The 18805-nt window shown below is 45.6% G+C and overlaps 1 protein-coding gene across 1 annotated transcript in view; it reads right to left on the bottom strand.

The window, feature by feature from the left end:
* LOC146853830 (membrane-spanning 4-domains subfamily A member 4A-like) overlaps window positions 1–18805 on the bottom strand; it is a 227779-nt gene that overhangs the window by 115828 nt on the left and 93146 nt on the right. The window contains exon 6 of the mRNA XM_085651828.1: window positions 12175–12312. Coding sequence (XP_085507954.1) covers window positions 12175–12312 — 138 coding nt within the window. The remainder of the gene's footprint in view (window positions 1–12174; window positions 12313–18805) is intronic.

Genomic DNA, 18805 nt, shown 5'->3' with positions numbered 1-18805 from the left:
CCCTAGAATCCGCTTAAAGGTAGGAGCTGTGTCCTAAGACTTCAGACATCCTGGAATCAACTTAAAACTAAGAAGAAGACGGGAACTTCGACGCTCTGCCGCACAGAGGACTGAAGCCAATCTCCCCTGTGGTCAGGGAGTGACCACCTTGCTAACGCAAGCACCATCCAGCGAATCAACGTCTGCTTTGCCGCCGCCTCCCGCCGGAGCCCGAGCCCAGAGACTGACAAGACCTGGACCTCCAGACCTCTCACCGCCCGATCCACAGTCCCTGCAAAGAGGAGACCCGTGGAGGCACCGAGACACGTAGAGCCAGCCATCTTGAAACGACTACGACAAGCTGACCAGTGCAACAACCGAGGCTCCCTCCAAGTTGTGCTTTGGGTCCTGAGAAGCCCAACCCTCGAGCAGCATCTGCACCAAAGGTGAGCCCTCCAGCATCTCCACGATCTGCGTGGGGCCCTTCTGCATTTTGCCACTCGACGCGCCTAACCGGTTACTGGCCCGCTGGCTAGTGGCCATCTTGGCGACGAAATCTACGACAAACACCGCTGGTCTGGTTGCTCCAGACTGGCCCTTGCTCCCCTCCAAAGGAGCAGTTCCTCTGACCTTGCTGGTCAGAACCATCAGCATATCTCCTTGCCTACAACATTTGCTTTTGCCAAGGCTTGTTTGCTTCGATCAAGTCGCCGACACCGCCGACAGCGAGAGCCTGCGTGGGACAGCTCGTGACTCGACTCCTGGACGTCGTCGACCTTCAGGAACCACGTGGCTGCAGAGACAAGCTACACCTTCTTCCTGTTTGCACCCGACATCGCCTGGTACCCACCTGGTGCCACGCTGGTCACTGGCTAGTGACTGTGAACACTGTCCCCTCTGCTTACAGGTCTTCAACATCTCCGATCCACTCTTGGATCCACTGCATCTCTTCCCGACCGACCGCCTGCAGCACTTTTGTCTACAGGCCCCACGGAACAGATAGAAGAAACCCGACGCACTTCGAGGCCTATGCACCCGCTTCCTGTGGGTGAGGTAAAGCTGGCACTCCTGTGCCCAAGTGTAGTATTACATCTCTAGTGCCTGTGTTCCAAGTCTTAAGTTCCTAGGTCATCCGGAAGATTCTTTTTGCAGTAACTTTGTACTTTTTACGCACCCATTAAAACCTATGGGAGCACGCGTGTGACTATTTGCTCTGCACACGCGACCCGTGGACCTCCTGGTCACTAACTGAAGTTAGCTCCTTGTAGGCCCAGCGATTCTAGAGGCCCTAGGCCTTTTCCCTTCTCTGTTCGTGGTACTTATACCACTATTTTAGTATATGGTTTGAGTGGCCACCAGGGCCTATCCATATAAAGTGCAACTTCTGTGTATTCTGTGATAATCTTGTTTGACGATTTGTGCTCCTGTGCTCATAAAGAGACTAGGGGTTACTTTGAGAAATAAATACATATATATTTTGAATATATATCTGTGTGGTGTCCTTTCATTGGTATAAAAGGGGGTTACTATTGGTAAAACAGCTTGCTTAACACGCATCACGAGTTTAGCCTCAAAGACTGCTTAGCCTACGCTACCACTAGCGCAGCTAGTCCGAAAAGGTTGACTTACAACCACACCATAAGGGTTGCTTGGCATGGTACAAGGTGGTCACTAGAACTAGTGAACAGCATATACCAGGCCAACTTCTCACACTATGTTAACGCACACGTTTTGGGTTCTACTGATCGTTTTTTGGTTGACACAGGAGATACTCGTAGCGCCCTGTCAAAACAATTGGTTCCTAGGGCTCCCCTGTCTGGTTTAACAATCACATCTATAGGATTTGATGGGACATTTTCCCTTAACCCACTGTCACAACCACTTGCATTTCATGTCAATAAATTCTCCACTGCATGTCCATTTTTGCTTTCCCTTCACACGCCGGACAATATTGTGGGTCTTGATGTGCTCAAGCATTTTCGAGCCACGATACGTTGCTCCCCAGAAGGCGCGCGTGTTAGTTTGAATGATAACTATCTCATGGTTGAGAAGTCTTATCTCATTAGAGAAGATATTGCTTTGGCATCACTCCCTAGTACTTTGTGGGCTACGTCAGATACCGATATGGGGCAAATAGTTATCCCACCAGTTCATATTCAAGTGAAGGAAGGCGCTTCATTGCCATGATTTCCTCAATATAAAATTTCATGAGAAGGTGAAGAGGCACTAATACGTATTGTTCAAGATCTGATTGAAGTGGGGGTTGTGGAAGAAGTCCCTTACAATATTTGCAATTGCCCTATTCTTCCCATCTTGAAGAAAGACACTGATACTAAAATCTACTGGATTATCATTGATGTGCGAGAGGTTGATAAGATCTTAGTGCCCCAATACCCGGTAGACTCTGACATCATGACACTCCTTACCATGGTTCCTCCGACTGCGACTACATTTACTGTGATTGATTTGAAGGATGCTTTCTTCTCAATCCCTATTCATCCTGACAGCCGATTTTTGTTCGGCTTCACTTTGAATAATCGATCCTTCAGATTTTTTAGAGCTTCACAGGGGTATACAGAAAGTCCTAGTATTTACAGCCAAGCGTTGAAAAGACAGCTTGATTCTTTCCCTGTGCCAACAGGGGTGGCTCTCATACAATATGTTGATGACATCTTGTTGGCAGCTGATACCTCTGAACAGTGTGAAGAAGGAACACTGTCATTGCTTTCATTTCTTGCATCACACCATCACAAGGTTTCTCGGAAGAAATTGCAATATTGTAGACAGCAGGTTACCTATTTAGGTCACCTCCTGTCTAAGGAGGGACGTGCACTCACACCAGATCACATTCAAGCTATTTTAGACAAGCCTGTGCCCAGTACCCAGAAAGATGTTCGTGCATTCATTGGTCTTACTTCTTTTTGTAGGCAATGGATCACTAGCTTCTCATATATTGTTAAACCCTTGTTAGCCCACCTGACTAAAGACACTCCAATGCCCCTTCCATGGACTACTGAATGTCAGATAAACTTCACAAAGCCGGCTGCTCTAGATCACTGAGGAGCACCAACACCCACGCTCTTGTCCCTCCTCTATTAAACAAGAAATCCACACAATCTCGCTCCTTTTCAGGGAATGCACCTAACATCTGGAACTCCCTCCCCAAAGATCTTCGTTGCAACCCCTCTTACGCCAGCTTCAAAAAAGACCTCAAACTTCTCCTTCTGAACAAATACTGGGGTCCTTAAATCCGCCCCTTGGCACTCATCCCACCCCTACCTCCTATTGTTCTACTCCCCCCTCTTTCATCTTCCTTCGCCCACTAACTCCTCCCTCCAGCCTTTCCTATAGGACCTGCCCGTCCCTCCAGGTATTACCTAATCCTCCCCCCTCAGCCTCCCCGCATTCACTTACCCTTCCCCCTCTTCTTCATGCTTTCCCGCCCACGCTAGGCTAATTCTCTCAGGACTTGCGGCAACCCTTTGTAACTCATGTAATGTGATGGTGTAAAACTAGAGCTGTTTTGACCTTCATGTTGGATTTTGAATACTACCTCATTGTAATCCTGTTACATTCAATTAATTTACTATGTATAGCTGTCTAATATCGCCTTAACTATCCCCCTCCCTTGCCTCCCCCCATTCCCATACCCTTCCCCCTCTTTTACATCCTCTCCCTCTCTCACTAGCCTAATCTCTCTTGATTATTTGTAATACTTTGGAAACTTGTTTGTTTAGATTGTGTAATATTTAAATTGCTTTCTACCGTTCTGTATTGGGTTCTGAATACTACCTCATTGTAAATTTTTCTATACTGCAATGAGTACTCATATAAAGCGCTCTGATACCCCCGGGTCCAGCCAGTGCTATATAAAACATGTTAAATAAATGTCATAATGCTTTCCAACAGTTGCTTCAAGCTCTATGTTCTGCACCAGTATTAGGTACTCCAGACTACACTAAGTTTTAGTACAGACACATGGTGATAAGCAGCATTCTTGTGCATATTTTTCAGCTGTCCTCGATCCAGTCGCTCGTGCGTTGGCTGGGTGTTTTCATTCTGTTGCAGCGGCAGCTGTGTCCATACGTCAGAGTGAAGGGATAGTTTTGTCACATAGATTGCTTGTGTTAGTACCCCATGCAGTTGATGCCCTTTTGAACCAAACCAAAATGCAGCATTTAACTAGTGCTCGTTTGACAGGATATGAATTGACACTTTTGGCCCCTCATATCACTTTGAAAAGATGTTCAACCCTTAATCCGGCTACTCTATTGCCATATCCAGCTACTAAATCCCAGTCACAAGAGTCTCATGAATGTATATACCTTACTGAGGAACAGACAAAGGGTCGTGTTGACCTGCAAGATACGCCCCTCTCAAATGTTGATGGAGAATTATGGGTTGATGGGTCTTGTTTGAGATTACCAGATAGCACGACATCTGCTGCATATGCAATCACAACGCTTCAGATGGTAGTTGAGACAGCTCGCATTCCCCAGAAGTCAGCTCAGGCAGCTAAGCTAATAGCATTGACGAGGGCGTGTGAACTTAGTACTGACTTGTCTGTTAACATCTATACAGATAGCTGCTATGCCTTTGGAGTGGCTCACGATTTTGGGTTACTCTGGAAGGAGAGAGACTTTCTTACATCACATGGGACGCAAATAGTCCATGGAGAATTAGTGCATAATCTTCTGACTGCCTTGACATATCCAAAGAAAATAGCGATTGTTAAGTGTAGCGCACACAAGAAAGTGACTGATAAAATAGGACAGGGTAATGCCTTTGCAGATCGCATAGCCCGCGAAACTGCAATGCAGTGAAGCACCACATCTATGTACGTGGTGAAGTCACAGGCTGAACGTTGGCAATGGTCTAAGGAGGGAACATTGGATGATGAGGGCTGTTGGAGAAATGAAGACATGACTAAGTGGAGATTGCCCACAGCCTATTTACATCCTATGATTCACATGGCACATGGGCCGGCACATGTTGGAGCATCCTCAATAGCGAATTTGCTTACACAAGTTTGGGAGCATCAAGAAATTGCTGGTACAGCTAAAAAGATAGTGCATTCCTGCTTAATTTATCTCCAGTACAATCCTGGAAAAGGGACTCAAACTCCAACAGGAGGGTTTGCTACACCAACTGCACCTTTTGAGGTTCTGCAAATGGATTACATCCAGCTTGAACGCTGTAATAATCTAGAATATGATCTAGTAGTGATATGTGCCTTCAGTAAGTGGATAGAGGCATACCCTACGAAAGATAATACAGCTGATAATACAGCTCTTACTACAGCGAAGGTGCTTCTAAAGGAGTTCTTCCCTAGATTCGGTGTTTGCAAACTGTTGTGGAGTGACAACGGACCCCATTTCATTGGGCAAGTTGTTGAGTATGTCTTGAAAGGATTGGAACTTAAGCAGAAGTTTCATGCTGCCTTCCACCCACAATCAGCAGGGCTAGTGGACCGATACAACTCTACCCTCAAACTTAAGTTGGCTAAAATCCAGACTTCCACAACTCTGAAATGGCCTGATGCACTACCCTTGGCATTGCTGTCTATTAGATCAGTGCCACATACACGATCTGGCCTTACAACGTATGAGGTGGTATTTGGAAGGCCTAAGAATATTTGGGGGATTCCTATGCCACGCCCCATACCTGATGTACCTTGTGTTTTGACGAGTGACTACCTAGCACAGTTGACTGACAGCTTGCTTTCTATTCATCAACAGGTTCGAGAAGCTCGTCCTGACAGGTCGCAAGGTGATTGTCATGATCTTTAGCCCGGTGACCAAGTAATGGTCAAGGTCTTCCAGAGGATGAATAGCCTGGAGCCCAGATGGCACAGTCCTGAACAAGTCCTCCTGGCGATGAGAACTGCAGTCCGAGTGACCAATCAGAAGAACTGGGTCCACTCATCCCACTGCAAGAAAGTGCCGTCCGCCCTGGTGGAACCTGTTGTGCTTGCCGACCACCGACAGATCCTGGACACCGAGAGAGGCCAAGCCACATCACCTGAAGAACCTGAGGAAGTCTTCCCGGACCACACGATCCCTGGTACATCTGGATATCAGCTGCGACCCCGGAGAGAAACTGCATTACTGAAAGAGACTGGTTGAGCAACCGTCCTGGGTTAGTGAGAGACTGAAATGGTGAGGGGGGATCTTTTGCTTAGTGACACCCGTCTCAGCCCTCAGTGAAGAAACCAACAATGCCTATTGAAGAGACATCGACTGCTGTGAGAATCTGCAGCAAAAAGACTATATGCATTGATGGGTTTGCTGTCAGTGTGATCATTATGGTAGTAATAACTTGGGTTGTAGAGGAAGTGACTCCTGCTCGACGAATACTGACTGCCACTACTCCAGCACCTATTGAGCACCATTACTTTACTCTCCTTTATCATGAGCGGAAGCACAGACAGTCTTATCTCAACAACACATTCATCCAGATGTTACACCACACATAATGCTACGAACATCACTGACTGTTGGGTGTGTGGAATGATGCCTGCTCATCAGAAAAAGGGAGGAGCACCTTTCATTCCTCTTCCGTTTTCACACAATGGTTCTTGTAGGGCCTGGTTTGCACTGCTCTGGGCTACCCATATTGCTAATATCACTGATTTTGGTGTGGGAAACCTGAACTACCAGCTAAATAAAGTGTGCTATCCTGATGAGGAAGGAGATCCGCAGGCTAAAGGAACTGTATGGGAGATGGATGAGTATCGCAGAGGAAATTCCTCTACACACTATGTTTTCCTGAATACTCGAACTGCTAAGGGTGATGGACCATTTGTTATAGCTGTTACTAGGGCTCGTGCAGACTTGTGTGTGAACAGTGTTGGCAGAATTCCCATAGGGAAAAGTGATTGTACTTTGGTTTTAAATATTACTGGAGTAAATAACAGCAGTTTTACATCATCGCATAATACATATTTTATCTGCGGAAATAAGGCATACTACAATTTCCCCCTTGGCTGGTCCGGTACTTGTACCACCTTCTTTTGAGCTCTTGTGTGGGTATAACAGACCCACAGTTTCTGTACTCCTTGTACTACCTCATACACTGCCTGAGGGTTTTAGTATATATGTAGTTCCACTCATGAGGTTTAATAAACTGTTGCTTTGATATTACAGCTTCCGTGCCAATCTCTACTTGTTTGTCTGAGGACTAGTGCTCTAAGAAGGGTGAACCCCTAGCACCGGTAGGCCTTGGTGAGGTCTACTTCTACGCCAGGACCAACCCCGGATTTGGGAGTCGCTTCGCATGAGGCAAGCCAGGGGTTCCATTGCCAGTGCAAATAAGAGGGGTGAGAGGGGACACCCCTGGTGCGTACCTCTCCGGATTGGGAACTCCTCTGAGATAGCACCATTGATAAGGACCCTGGCTTTGAAACTGGAATACAGAACACGGACAACACGGCGGAAGTAGGGACCGAAGCCCATCGGCAGAAAGACGTCCTCTAAGTATCGCCAGTCCACCGTGTCAAAAGCCTTCTCGAAGTCTATAAGAAGGAGGGCAAGATACAGTGTTAGGCAATGGCGGTGGGCCAGGACAAGGAGGAGGCGCCGTATGCAGTGCCTGGTACCACGGGCTGGCATGAAGCTGCACTGGTCCGAATGGACCAACTTGTGCAAGAGGGGATGGAGATGCTGGGCCAGGGCTGTGGCGAAGATCCTCATTTCAGTATTAGTTAAAGAAATCGGACGGTACTCCGCACAGGAGGCAGAGGGTGGTTGGGTCTTCAGAATTACAACAACAGTGGCCACGTCGGTCTTGGGGTAAAGGAGCCCACCTCGCCGACATGCTCGAAGAGCTCTACCAGTTGGGGCACCAACAAGTCTTTGCAGGCCGTGTAGTACTCCTGTTGGAAGTTGTCCGGCCCGGGCATCTTCCCTGGATTCAGCAAAGAGATGGCCCCCTGTATCTCCTCTGAGGTAAAGGGGAGGTCCAGATCCATCGTCTCCGCCTGCGTGAGGCAGGAGAGTTGGACATCCGCACATCCCAGCAGAGCTGCCAGTGTATCCTCAGAGGGGCGAGCAGAGTATAGCTGAGCATGGTAACCGCAAAGGCCTGTGCAATGGCCCCAGAGGTGTGGTGGTGAATATCAGCGGCCTCCTGGATTTCAGGGATGATTCTGTTGGCCCTGAGGTACGAGATCCAAGTTGTGCTGCAACTTTCCATTTTTGTCTCCCCAGCCATATATACGGCCACAGAGGAGCGCACAGCATCTTGGCAGAGTCTAGGGATATCTGTCGGATTTCGAGGAGTACTCCTATTTAGCAGGGTTAAAGAACATAGAGTTCTAATATCTGCTAAAATAGTGTCCAGAAAAGGGACATTTGCTACAGTATGAAGATAGTCAGATTAATTTTGCTATGATGTACTGAACAAACAGCCCACTTGAGAAGTGAACAGACTGACTCCTGGGCACGGTGGAGAGGAATTCATCAGAGATGTAACCTTTTCCTTCTCTTCTTTGGATTAGAGATGAAGCTATTGAATATGCTAATGCACAGGAAGGGGAGCAGTAGAATGATAAGGCTTGATGGTTATATGCATTCAATGTATTTGTATGCTGAATATGCTCTTTTATGTTACAGATGCACTCAAATATAAAAGGGATGCAGTGGGAGCGTCTTGGCGCAGAGGCCGGGGCAGCTGACACCGGAGCATGGAGCTCATGGTGCGATCCCCAGCTCCGGTGGCACCACAGCCCAGCACCATGTGACTCTGGACATTAGTTCTCTTAATTTACCTGATGGCTCCCAGCGCCTTGAGACCCTTAGGGTTGATTAGTTCACACTTTACAAATACTGGGGTATTCATTTATTTATTATTCAAATACTTAGATTTGGCAAACTGTCAGACCTACAAGTCCACAAGACTACATCTTGCTTGCTCCATATCTGAACATCCAATGAATTACAATCTGAGTGTTCACTGATGTTGCACTTCAGTGAGAGGTGGCAATGTTTAGGTATTTGGTCATTCAAATATATCATGATGTATCCAATTCCATCAAGGTAGATTGGACTTTGCTTCAAAACCATTGGGTGTTTAAGCTGATCTGCCGACACAAACAGCCCAGTAATGCTCTCTTGATGCAAAGCGATACTACGGCATGCAAAGAATTTTTGATGCTGAGAAATGGGCACTTTTCCAGCATTAAACACTTTTTTTACTCAAAAGTAAATACAGTGAACCACTTCACTCTGATGTAGGAGTTAAGCAAATTAGGGTCATAGCTGTCAAGCAGCAGAGCGCTAATGAAGGTTAATGTCAACTTTAGTAAAAACATATTGACCAATAAAAACAACTTACATTTGTTAAACTGTGATACCAGCTGTAATTAATTTTGACTGTAGAATCCAAAAAATAATTGTTGAATGAAACAATACTGTGGCCTCTGATTACAAGGTTGTTGTGGATACGGCTCAGCCTGATCAAGAGATCTGGTGATACCGGATACAAAGCTACATTTTGGTATCACATATGTTACTGGTGTTGTGTAGTTCCTAAGAATACTCAGGATCTGCACGTTTGTTGGACAACATAAACCAAGGGCTTGGTGTCAAGACTAATTCCGGACACCCCGCAGGATATGTTGGCCTGGAGACCAGCTAGCTCACAGTGCCACCTTTAGCCTGCCAACTTACCAAGGAGCCAATAGTTTCTGGCAGCTACTGAACATGACAACCCTGACCCCTCAAGGATCGAGGAAACAGTACAGTGCTTTTCGCTCAGTCACTCGTGCTCACTTATGCTCAGAGATATACAAAGAATGTACGATGGGGCGTTTCAATAAGTATTTATTGAACCAGCATCATTCTGGTGTAAAACATATGTCGTGAGGCAATCAATAGACAGAAGCAAAGATATAAGATTACAAGCACCACAAGAGTAAATGGTAGGTAGATTTCTACCATGGCGCTAAAGCAATGAATATCTGCAGGCTTATAAAGTACAGTAATCTTTGCGTATTCCTGCTAATGCGGACCCTATCTAAATGTAAATAGATGTATGTAGATGTAGAAGTATGTATGTCAGTGTAGAAGCCAAGAATCCCCTAGAAAGAAGCCAACCTCATTACCGGGTGGGAGAGAATGAAGGACCCCATCTTGGTCTCAAGTAGGACACCCCGGGAGGGATGTCAAAACGCTGCATGTTGATAATTCAGCATGCAGGACCCAGTGTCAGCATGGAAGTGTCTCCACTGTAAGTGTTGGTGTACGTCTTCTATACCAAAAAGGTGCCCACAGGGGTTCTACCTTGATCAATATGTTATGGTTGCAATTATGCAAATTGACTGAATCAATAATTCCAACTGTGCACAGCAGGCCTGTCGTCCAAGGATGACAACGGCAGTGACTTTTGTACAGAGTTATTATACAGAGTGCGCAGGGGATTAAGATATGATACTTAGAATCCTCACGCATAAAAAATGAGGGAAGTTTTCAGAGAAAACCACACAGCATTTATTCAACTCATAACTAGACAAGAGGTCAGTGCCGAAACCATTATATAGAGAAAGGTAGGATGAAAGTAGGTGAAAGGTTGCCTTACTATATGGCCCTAACTTATGATGTCTAACCCTAGGGAAAAATGTAACTAAAATTTGATGCTGCACTTTCTGTGCATGACATTTGTTGAACTTTGATGTTATTCTCCCATTTGTGCTCCTGATATTTTGATCAGCCTACAGATGTACTGCCATGTGTGACACATATGCTTAGTTTAACAATATTTGTATAAGATCCAGACACAAAGACAGAGATGGCTATTAAGTCATACCTTACAATATCTTAGTTTGTACAATGTATATTTCTGTTTACTTTACCAATGAGTACGCCAGTCTGAAACCGCTCATCGATGGTACTGTGGCAGAAGATGTATGCATCATGTGCACATCTGGGAACTTTTGCAAGGACATTGATGAACATTCCCTGATGGCCCACTGTCGCCTGGACAATTATGGAGTAGTTATTTTTGAGGTTTATGAACAGGTGCGATGTTGCAGCAGGGTGCACAGATTGGGCATGTGTGCAATCTATGGCACCAAGCACAAAAGGAAATCCAGCAATGGTGCAGAAGCCTTGCTTTAACCATTTGATGTATAGTTTTGGGGAAGAGAAGGTACTAGGGTGTGAGTTTTATGATGGCATCCAATATAGATGGGCGAAAATTCTCTGTGTAAAATGCCAGCCAATCTGGCCGCTGTGATTTGGTAGGACCCTGAGGGCAACATGTGTAGGATAGAAATAGATTTTACGTGTGCTGGGTTGGCACTGGTCCTTGCAGTTGCTGACTGGAAACTTGTGCTATATTCTCCATCAATTCCATGATGGACTCCCTCTTCAGTGTGTAGAACTGTATAACTTCCACCTCCCTGATGTCAATGAGGGATATGTGCTGATGGAAAACACACTCCTTCCTCCTTCGCTGTCTATGTGGTTGTCGCCTAGATACTCATACTCCCAGTTGCAGCATAATTACTGGGTTGAGTAACACATGACCTGATTTTACCTGGAGTAATTCCACACCCTGTAAACCCGGTTAAAGTAAGTGTCTGCTGGACAACAGTTTGAGGTAAAAGGACTGCCCAATCCCTGCTCAACCCCAGCTGGTAGTAAATGAATGCAGATAACGGCACATAACACCTATGATTTCCAAACCTCACCTGCTCACGGTTTACCAGACAGTTTTTAAAGTACTTGTGTCTGAGCCATAGGGCCATCTTTTCTTGCTCCACACTTAGAACCCTAAATTCCTTCTTCCCGCGATATCATCATCAGACCAACTTCTTAGCACTACAAAATGTTGCTATTTTAGAATGAGCGGCTGAGGAGACTTAGACCATAAACCTAATCTCTCTAATACTGTCCAAAAACCACACAAGTGTCTACGACTACTAACCCTTCAACCAAAACTGAAGACCTGGCTCTTTCAGTCTTTGCCTCATATATATCCTGCTCTCACTGCTTTCACTCAACCACTAAAAGACACCACATATAGCAAAACTGAGTTATTCAAATCTTTTTAACATTCAAAAGAAATTACTTTGGAGACAATAGTATTCTCTTAGAAAAAAACAGGTTTTCTTTTGGACATTTTTATATGGGAAAATAAAAAAATAATAATGAATATTTAGAAAGAGGAGATTGTATAATAAAAGGGCCATGTTACCTGACTTTCCGCTGTGTTGCCAGAGTAACAGACAGACTTGCATCCAAAGACTGAGGTGGAAAACGCGATGCAGAACTCTAGTACTGAGAGTATCAGCAGGAGAATGAACAGCAAGGACTCCAAGCCTTGTTGGAAACCCTAAAATGGAATAAAAAATTAGAATTATGACAGAAAAAACTACAAAGTAACTCACATCACATTAAATGGATCTGGGCCCATATTTATGACGCCTTTGCATTGTCTTTGCGTCACTCATGTCAAAGCAAGCACAATGCAAAGGCTTCAGTATTATTTACAAAGCCACACCAGGCCTGATTTACATGGCCTTGCGTGGTTTGTAAAGAAATGTATCTCAAAACTGCTGCTTGCACTCCATTGAGTTACATTTTAACTTGGAAAGCGTTCAATGTGTAGAGCATGGATGTTCCCATGCAGCCACCCATAGATTTTGGTGTATTCTCAGATTTACAAAGACTTCTAAACTTGGGAATGTCTCAAAATGCTACTCCTTCACAATTTAGGTGTAACATTGAGAAAGATCTTTATTTTTCCTTGTTATTTCCTCTTCTTACGTGCGCTGAATTACGCAGCACACATAGAGAGACAAAAGTGCCTATAAAGATTGTTTTGTGCAGGAAGATAACCCTTCCTGCACAAAAATAATCTTGCCTGTAATGCAGGCCCCCTTTTACCATGGAGCAAGGATGCCGGCAGTAGCCCTTGGCCACGCACAGTGCACCAGTTCTAGGAGGAAACAAAATGCTCTATATCTTAGTAGAGGTCACATTTCTGCTGTCTCCTCCTCACACAACACAGGACAGCAACTTTGCTTGATGCCCTGGGTTGTGTGAAAGATGAGATTATGTGCCCCAGTTTTCTAGAATTCAGAATTCGATCCAAAAGTCTCACTTCAGTGACATATATTCATGGTCAGCATTGTTATCATTGGTAACCAGGTGGCATAGAAGTATTGTATTATTTCATGTTCTATTAATATGAACGGTACAGAAACAGATAGGCTTCACTAGGTGTAGCTCGTGCTTCCCCTCGTGGCAGAGGTCATCAAGGCAAAGGCAGGAAGAATAGGGAACAGGATTCTAAGAGCTATCCCATTTAGATTTTTTCAGCTTTTTATGTCTTTTATTTCAATGTAATAGTCTTCCTAGATTGCTTCTTGAAGTGGAAGACCCACTGCACCTCTTACTGATGACAAGTCAAGGTCATCTGACCTCGTCTATCTTTCTTGATTAGCCTGGTCTGACCTGAGAAGGTCACTAAGGGACTGAGAAATTAAACAAAGGTTCTTAGTTATGGAAATATTAGTCGTTAAATCTTTCACAACAAAGTTCATATTTTTCTATTGGACTAGCCCGCTGTAGCCAAAATAAATGCCCCACCTTCATGCGCCCAGAGTACAGAAATGTTTTAAGGCATAGGCAAAGTGGGCTCTGGCTCAGGGCCTCCACCTTTCTAGGGCCCCCATCATTATGCTTTCAGGACAGTTACAGACAGTGACACAATGCATAAAATATAGGGCCCCTGTATAATAGGGACAGAAACTCCAAGGTCTCCAATATCTCAAAAATATTCAAAAGCTTTGCACTGAACGGAGGACCCCTGAAGCACTGGGGTTCCCTTGAAGGTTTGAGGGCCAACAAAGAATGTTGTCAATGATCACACCATAGTTGCTGAGGGTGTGTGTTTGACATGACAGCCTTAGGGTGGTCTTCCCGAACTTTTTGCCTGCTTACCTCCACTGTTTGTTGTATTCTTTCTGTTGAAACTTTACTACTGCTGACCAGTGCATGCAGTTCTTCCCTAAACCTGGTTTAGTTAACTTATCCACTATTGGTATATTTAATTTATTTGTAAGTCCCTAGTAGAGTGCACTACTTTTGGCCAGGGCCTATAAATTAAATGCTACTAGTGGGCCTGCAGAACTGATTGTGCCACCCACACAAGCAGCCCTTTAAACATGTCTCAGGACTGCCACAGCAGAGCCTTTATGGGCAGTTTACACTACTATGTCGACTTGGCATTTAAAACCCCTTGCCAAGCCTTAAACTCCCTTATTATTACCTATATGTCACCCCTAAGGTAGGCCCTAGGTAGCCCATTGTTCAGGGTGCAGTGTAAGTAAAAGGTAGGACATGTACTTTTAAGTTTTGCATGTCTTCGTAGTGGAAAACACCTAAATTCGTTTTTCACTACTATGAGGCCTACCCCTCTCATAAATTACTATTTTAGAAATGCCACTTTTAGAAAGATGGCATTTCTCTGTTCTTAAAGCTCTGCATGTCTGCAGCCTGTCTTCAATACATGTCTGGGGTGGGAGACAGCTGGACTTTGTGCATTCCCTCTAGACAGCCACATACAAAGGTAGGGTAGGTGTGACTGAGTGCCCATCTGCATCATGATGGCTCATCCTGGGAAGGATTGGAGGAAGGAGCTGACACTTACACCTGAATGGGCAGTATCCTGTCCCCCCACAATGTTTGATTACCATCTTGAAGTGAGTTTGGAGCCAGGGCTGAGAAGGGAGGATTTCTGTGCACTTCAAACCTCCTCTTTGAAGTCACCTCCACTTCAAAGGCACAGCAGGGTATACTTTCTGGGTCTCTGACCCCACGAAATGGGACACTTCTAGACCTGTAAAGAAACTCTGCCAGTAAGAAGGACTGCTGTGCTGCTACAAGGACTGCCACTCTGCTGAACTGCTGTTCTGGAAGAACTGCTTTTCTGCTGCGCTTCCCTGCTGCCTGCTACCCTCTGCCCCTGCTTAGGAAGAATATAACTCTTGCTTGAACTCAGAGTGGTCTCCAAGGTCATGCTAGCTTGCCTCCTGTTTTGAGGCTTAGGAATATCAAAGCCTCACTTCCTGCCCCCAATGTCAGGTTCTTTGAATGTGGATCCAGGTGCTTTCTCCAGTGAAACCGATGCATCCCTTGCTGCGTGAAGCAGAATCAAAGTATCACTGCTGTTGCGGGATCAATACCGGCGCATTGCACTCAGAACCAGCACATTCCCTCCAGAACCGATGCATCATAACCACTGCATTGCTGGCACTGCAGTGAGAGAAGATCGATGCATTCCCTTGACTGCGTGGAGAAAAATGGCGCATCGGCTTTCGAACCAACACATCTCGACTTCAGTCATCGTCTTCAGAACAGGCGCATCACCATCATTGCATGGAGACAATTGCTGCATCACCTCGACTGCAGGATCGACACTGACGCATCGCTCAGCTGCACCCCACATCTCACTGTTGCGAATAGGATCAAGGTATTTTGTTCAGCGGGCCTTGCGTGGCTCCAGTGCCTGGCCCGTGCTCCATCACGGCCGGCCTGAACTCTTGATTTTTGCCCCAGTCCAGCGCGACCAGATAACCCCCATAGGTGCATATTGCTTCTAAGCACTATTGACACTTTTAATCTTTAAAAATACCTATCTTGACTTCTACAAATTGGATTTTTGTCATTTTGGTTTTTTATTCATGAAATCATAATCTACTTTTCTAAACTGGTGTGGAGCATTTTGTGGTGTTTTCACTGTGTGACTGTTTGAAGTGTTGCACACATACTTTACACATTGTCTCTTAAGTTAAGCCTACCTGCTCTGTGCCAAGCTACCAAAGGGTAGGCACAGATTAATTTATAGTGTGCTTCTGACTTACCCTGACTAGGATTTTGGTTCCTGTTTGGACAGAATTCATAACTCTGCCAACCAGAAACCCAATTTCTAACATGGCTGGAATGAGCTAAAATTGGGCCCCGAGCAGGGGACCTCAAATTAGGTTTTGCCCGGGGTCCTCAAAATCCTTAAGACGTCCCTGCCATAGCATATAGCATATTTAGCAAAAAACCCTGTCGGCCTTCTCCACCACCAACACATTCCTTTCTACTGTGGGGACCCAGTCTATAGGTTGCAATTCCATATTTTATGTGAGGATGCAGCCTCTTCTGAAGTGTCAATGAACTTGTTGGTGATTCAGTGATGGGAGCGGACGTAACTCTCACAATTCTGTGTAATGTTATCACATGGATGTACCCAAACATTCGGTGAGATTATGCAGAAATATGCGAGAAGAGCAATTCTGTATTGAGCACTACTTACTTTGCGCAAATACACTCCCTTGCATCCAAAATGGATGTAAGGTTGTGTTTTGCTCCAAGAAACTAGTGCTTAATGCAACAGAACATAAACAGCAGCACGAGCAGTCTCTTGCGCTTGCTTAATGAGCTCATGTGGTAGGATTTCTTTCCCGCAAGTTACTCTTAATTACGGGAGCGGGTGTAATCACCATATATTGGTTATCAACCCCTTTCCCTGCATGTTTCGTTATTTCACTTGATGCCATTGCACCATGGGATATATTTCAACATCACAGTAGCACAGAATATAGCGCATTTCCTTTTTTTTATGTACATCAGAGTCCTGTCTTTCTCAATGGCATGAGTCTATAAGTCTACATGTTTTCGGACAGCTCCGCGAGGCAGAGTCTATCAATTCCTTAGTGCTTGTTGCATGTCGCATGTCCACGGGTATGTGACAAAGAGTATTCCCCCTCTGAACAATAGGCCCCACCCCAATTACCTACCATAGCTCTATACGAACAAGTTACTTACCTTTGGTAAAGCCTTATCTTGTAGAGACTCTATATAGCTGCAGATTCCTTACCTTAGAATTATCCCCAGGCATCAGACTGGCTCCGTAATTGTTTTGTGAGCAGTACCACTGTGCACTGTTGGGCCACATCGTTTGGCTCCGTGTGGCGTCATGGGCGTTGTCTGCGCTGGAAGTGACGTGCACAGTGCCTCTATAAGTGTCACCCCAGTGTACTGACATCAGTTTATTTTGGCAACTTTCCATGCTAGGAGGGCAGAGCCACAAAGAACACTGTCCACTGGTGTGGTAGACTAGGACCCCGAAGGGGAACATCCTTCACCCTAGAAATGTGTTCGTAGAGCGGGGAGGACGGGTGGGTTGGTAAGGAATCTGTAGTTAGATAGAGTCTCTAACTAATATGGCGTTACCGAAGGCAAGTTACTTGTTCATCTGATAGAGACTCCTAGCTCAAGATTCCTAACCTTAGAATAGATACCCAATAAATACCTCACTGGAGGTGGGTCTGCGGAACAAATTCACACTAGAAAGTCCTGCAGGACCGAACAGGCAAAGTGCCATTCCTGCCAGACTTGACTGTCCAGGCAGTAGTGCTTGGTGAACATATGCAGGGAAGCCCATGTTGCTGCCTGGCCGCTATCCAGGACCGGATCTCTGCAGGCTAACGCAGTAGTCTCAGCCTCCAGCTCTGGTGGAATGAGCATTCAAACCCTCAGCAGGTTACCTCTTGGCCAGTGAGTAGCAGGTTTGAATACAGATCCATCGAGAGATGATCCGTTTCTGCATAGCCTTTCCCTTCTTGGCTCCGACATACCCCACGAATAGTTGATTGTCCAACCATAAATCTTTTGTGCGGTCAAGGTAGAACAACAATACTTTTTTGGTCCTTTCATAGAGGGATATGGCAGAGTATAAAAAGTAGGCAGGGTGATGAACTAGCCTACTTGAAAGAAGTGCCAACTTTTAGCAGAAATGATGCTCTAATGCGAAGAACCAGCTTGGATTTTTGGTGTGGTGGCTTAGATGACAAAGCCTGAAGCTCAATGACCCTCTGGGCAGATGCAATTGCCACTAGAAAGGCCAAATTGTTGGTAAGGAGCCTGAGAGGACAGTTACATAATGGATGAAAGGGAGCGCACATCAAACATGTAAGTAGTAGGTTGAGATCCCTCTGAGGCAGGATACAGGGTGAAGTTGGAAACATATGTTGGAGACCTTTCATAGCCCTATTTACAGCAGGGGATTTGAACAGGTATAGTTGATCTGGCAACTGCCGAAAGGCTGAGATAACAGAAAAACAGCCCTCTAAGGTGACCAAAGCAGAGCCCTGCTGGGCAAGGGTAAGAATAAACAGAAGGACCTGAGAAAGGGGAGCAGAAAGAGGGTCAACTTGCGTTTCTGCCCACTATGTCACAAACTTGCCCCAGCAGCAGGCGTCTACCGTCTTGGTGGAGGGATGCCTGACTGCCAAGATAACATTGCAGAGTTTGGACAGAAGGTCGAAAGCTATCAACTTTTGCCACTCAATCTTCACACATGAAGGAGGAGCGCTGACAGGTTTGGGTGAAGATCCCTACCCTGCTGCTGTAACAGAATATCCTGCCGAAGAAGCAGTCTGATCGGAGGACCGATGACCATGCTCAACAGATCGGAATACCAAACTCTCTGAACCCAGTCCCGAGCCACAAGGATGGCTTGGGCTCGGTCATTCCTGATTGTCTGGAGAACTCTGAGCAGGAGTGGAATGGGTGGAAAAGTGTACTGGAGGCCTGAGCTCCATTAAATATGAACGACGTCTCCGAGCGAGAGCCGTCTTGGAAACTCCAGTCTCAGAAATTCTGACATTGCACATTCTTTGCGGTTGCGAAGAGAAATAACCAAGACTCTCCCTTGCACCAACTCCGGTTGGAGATGCCATTTGGGATCCGCTAAGCATCTTCAGTTGATTTCATCCTTCCTGGCGTTCAGAGGCCTGCCAGGTGTTGAACCATCAGGGATATGCACTGAG

The sequence above is a fragment of the Triturus cristatus genome, chromosome 4_1 (genome assembly GCF_964204655.1).
Source record: "Triturus cristatus chromosome 4_1, aTriCri1.1, whole genome shotgun sequence".
Taxonomy (NCBI): Eukaryota; Metazoa; Chordata; class Amphibia; order Caudata; family Salamandridae; genus Triturus; species Triturus cristatus.
Note: the sequence above shows the minus strand (reverse complement) of the source record. Positions and strands in the feature narration are given on the sequence as shown.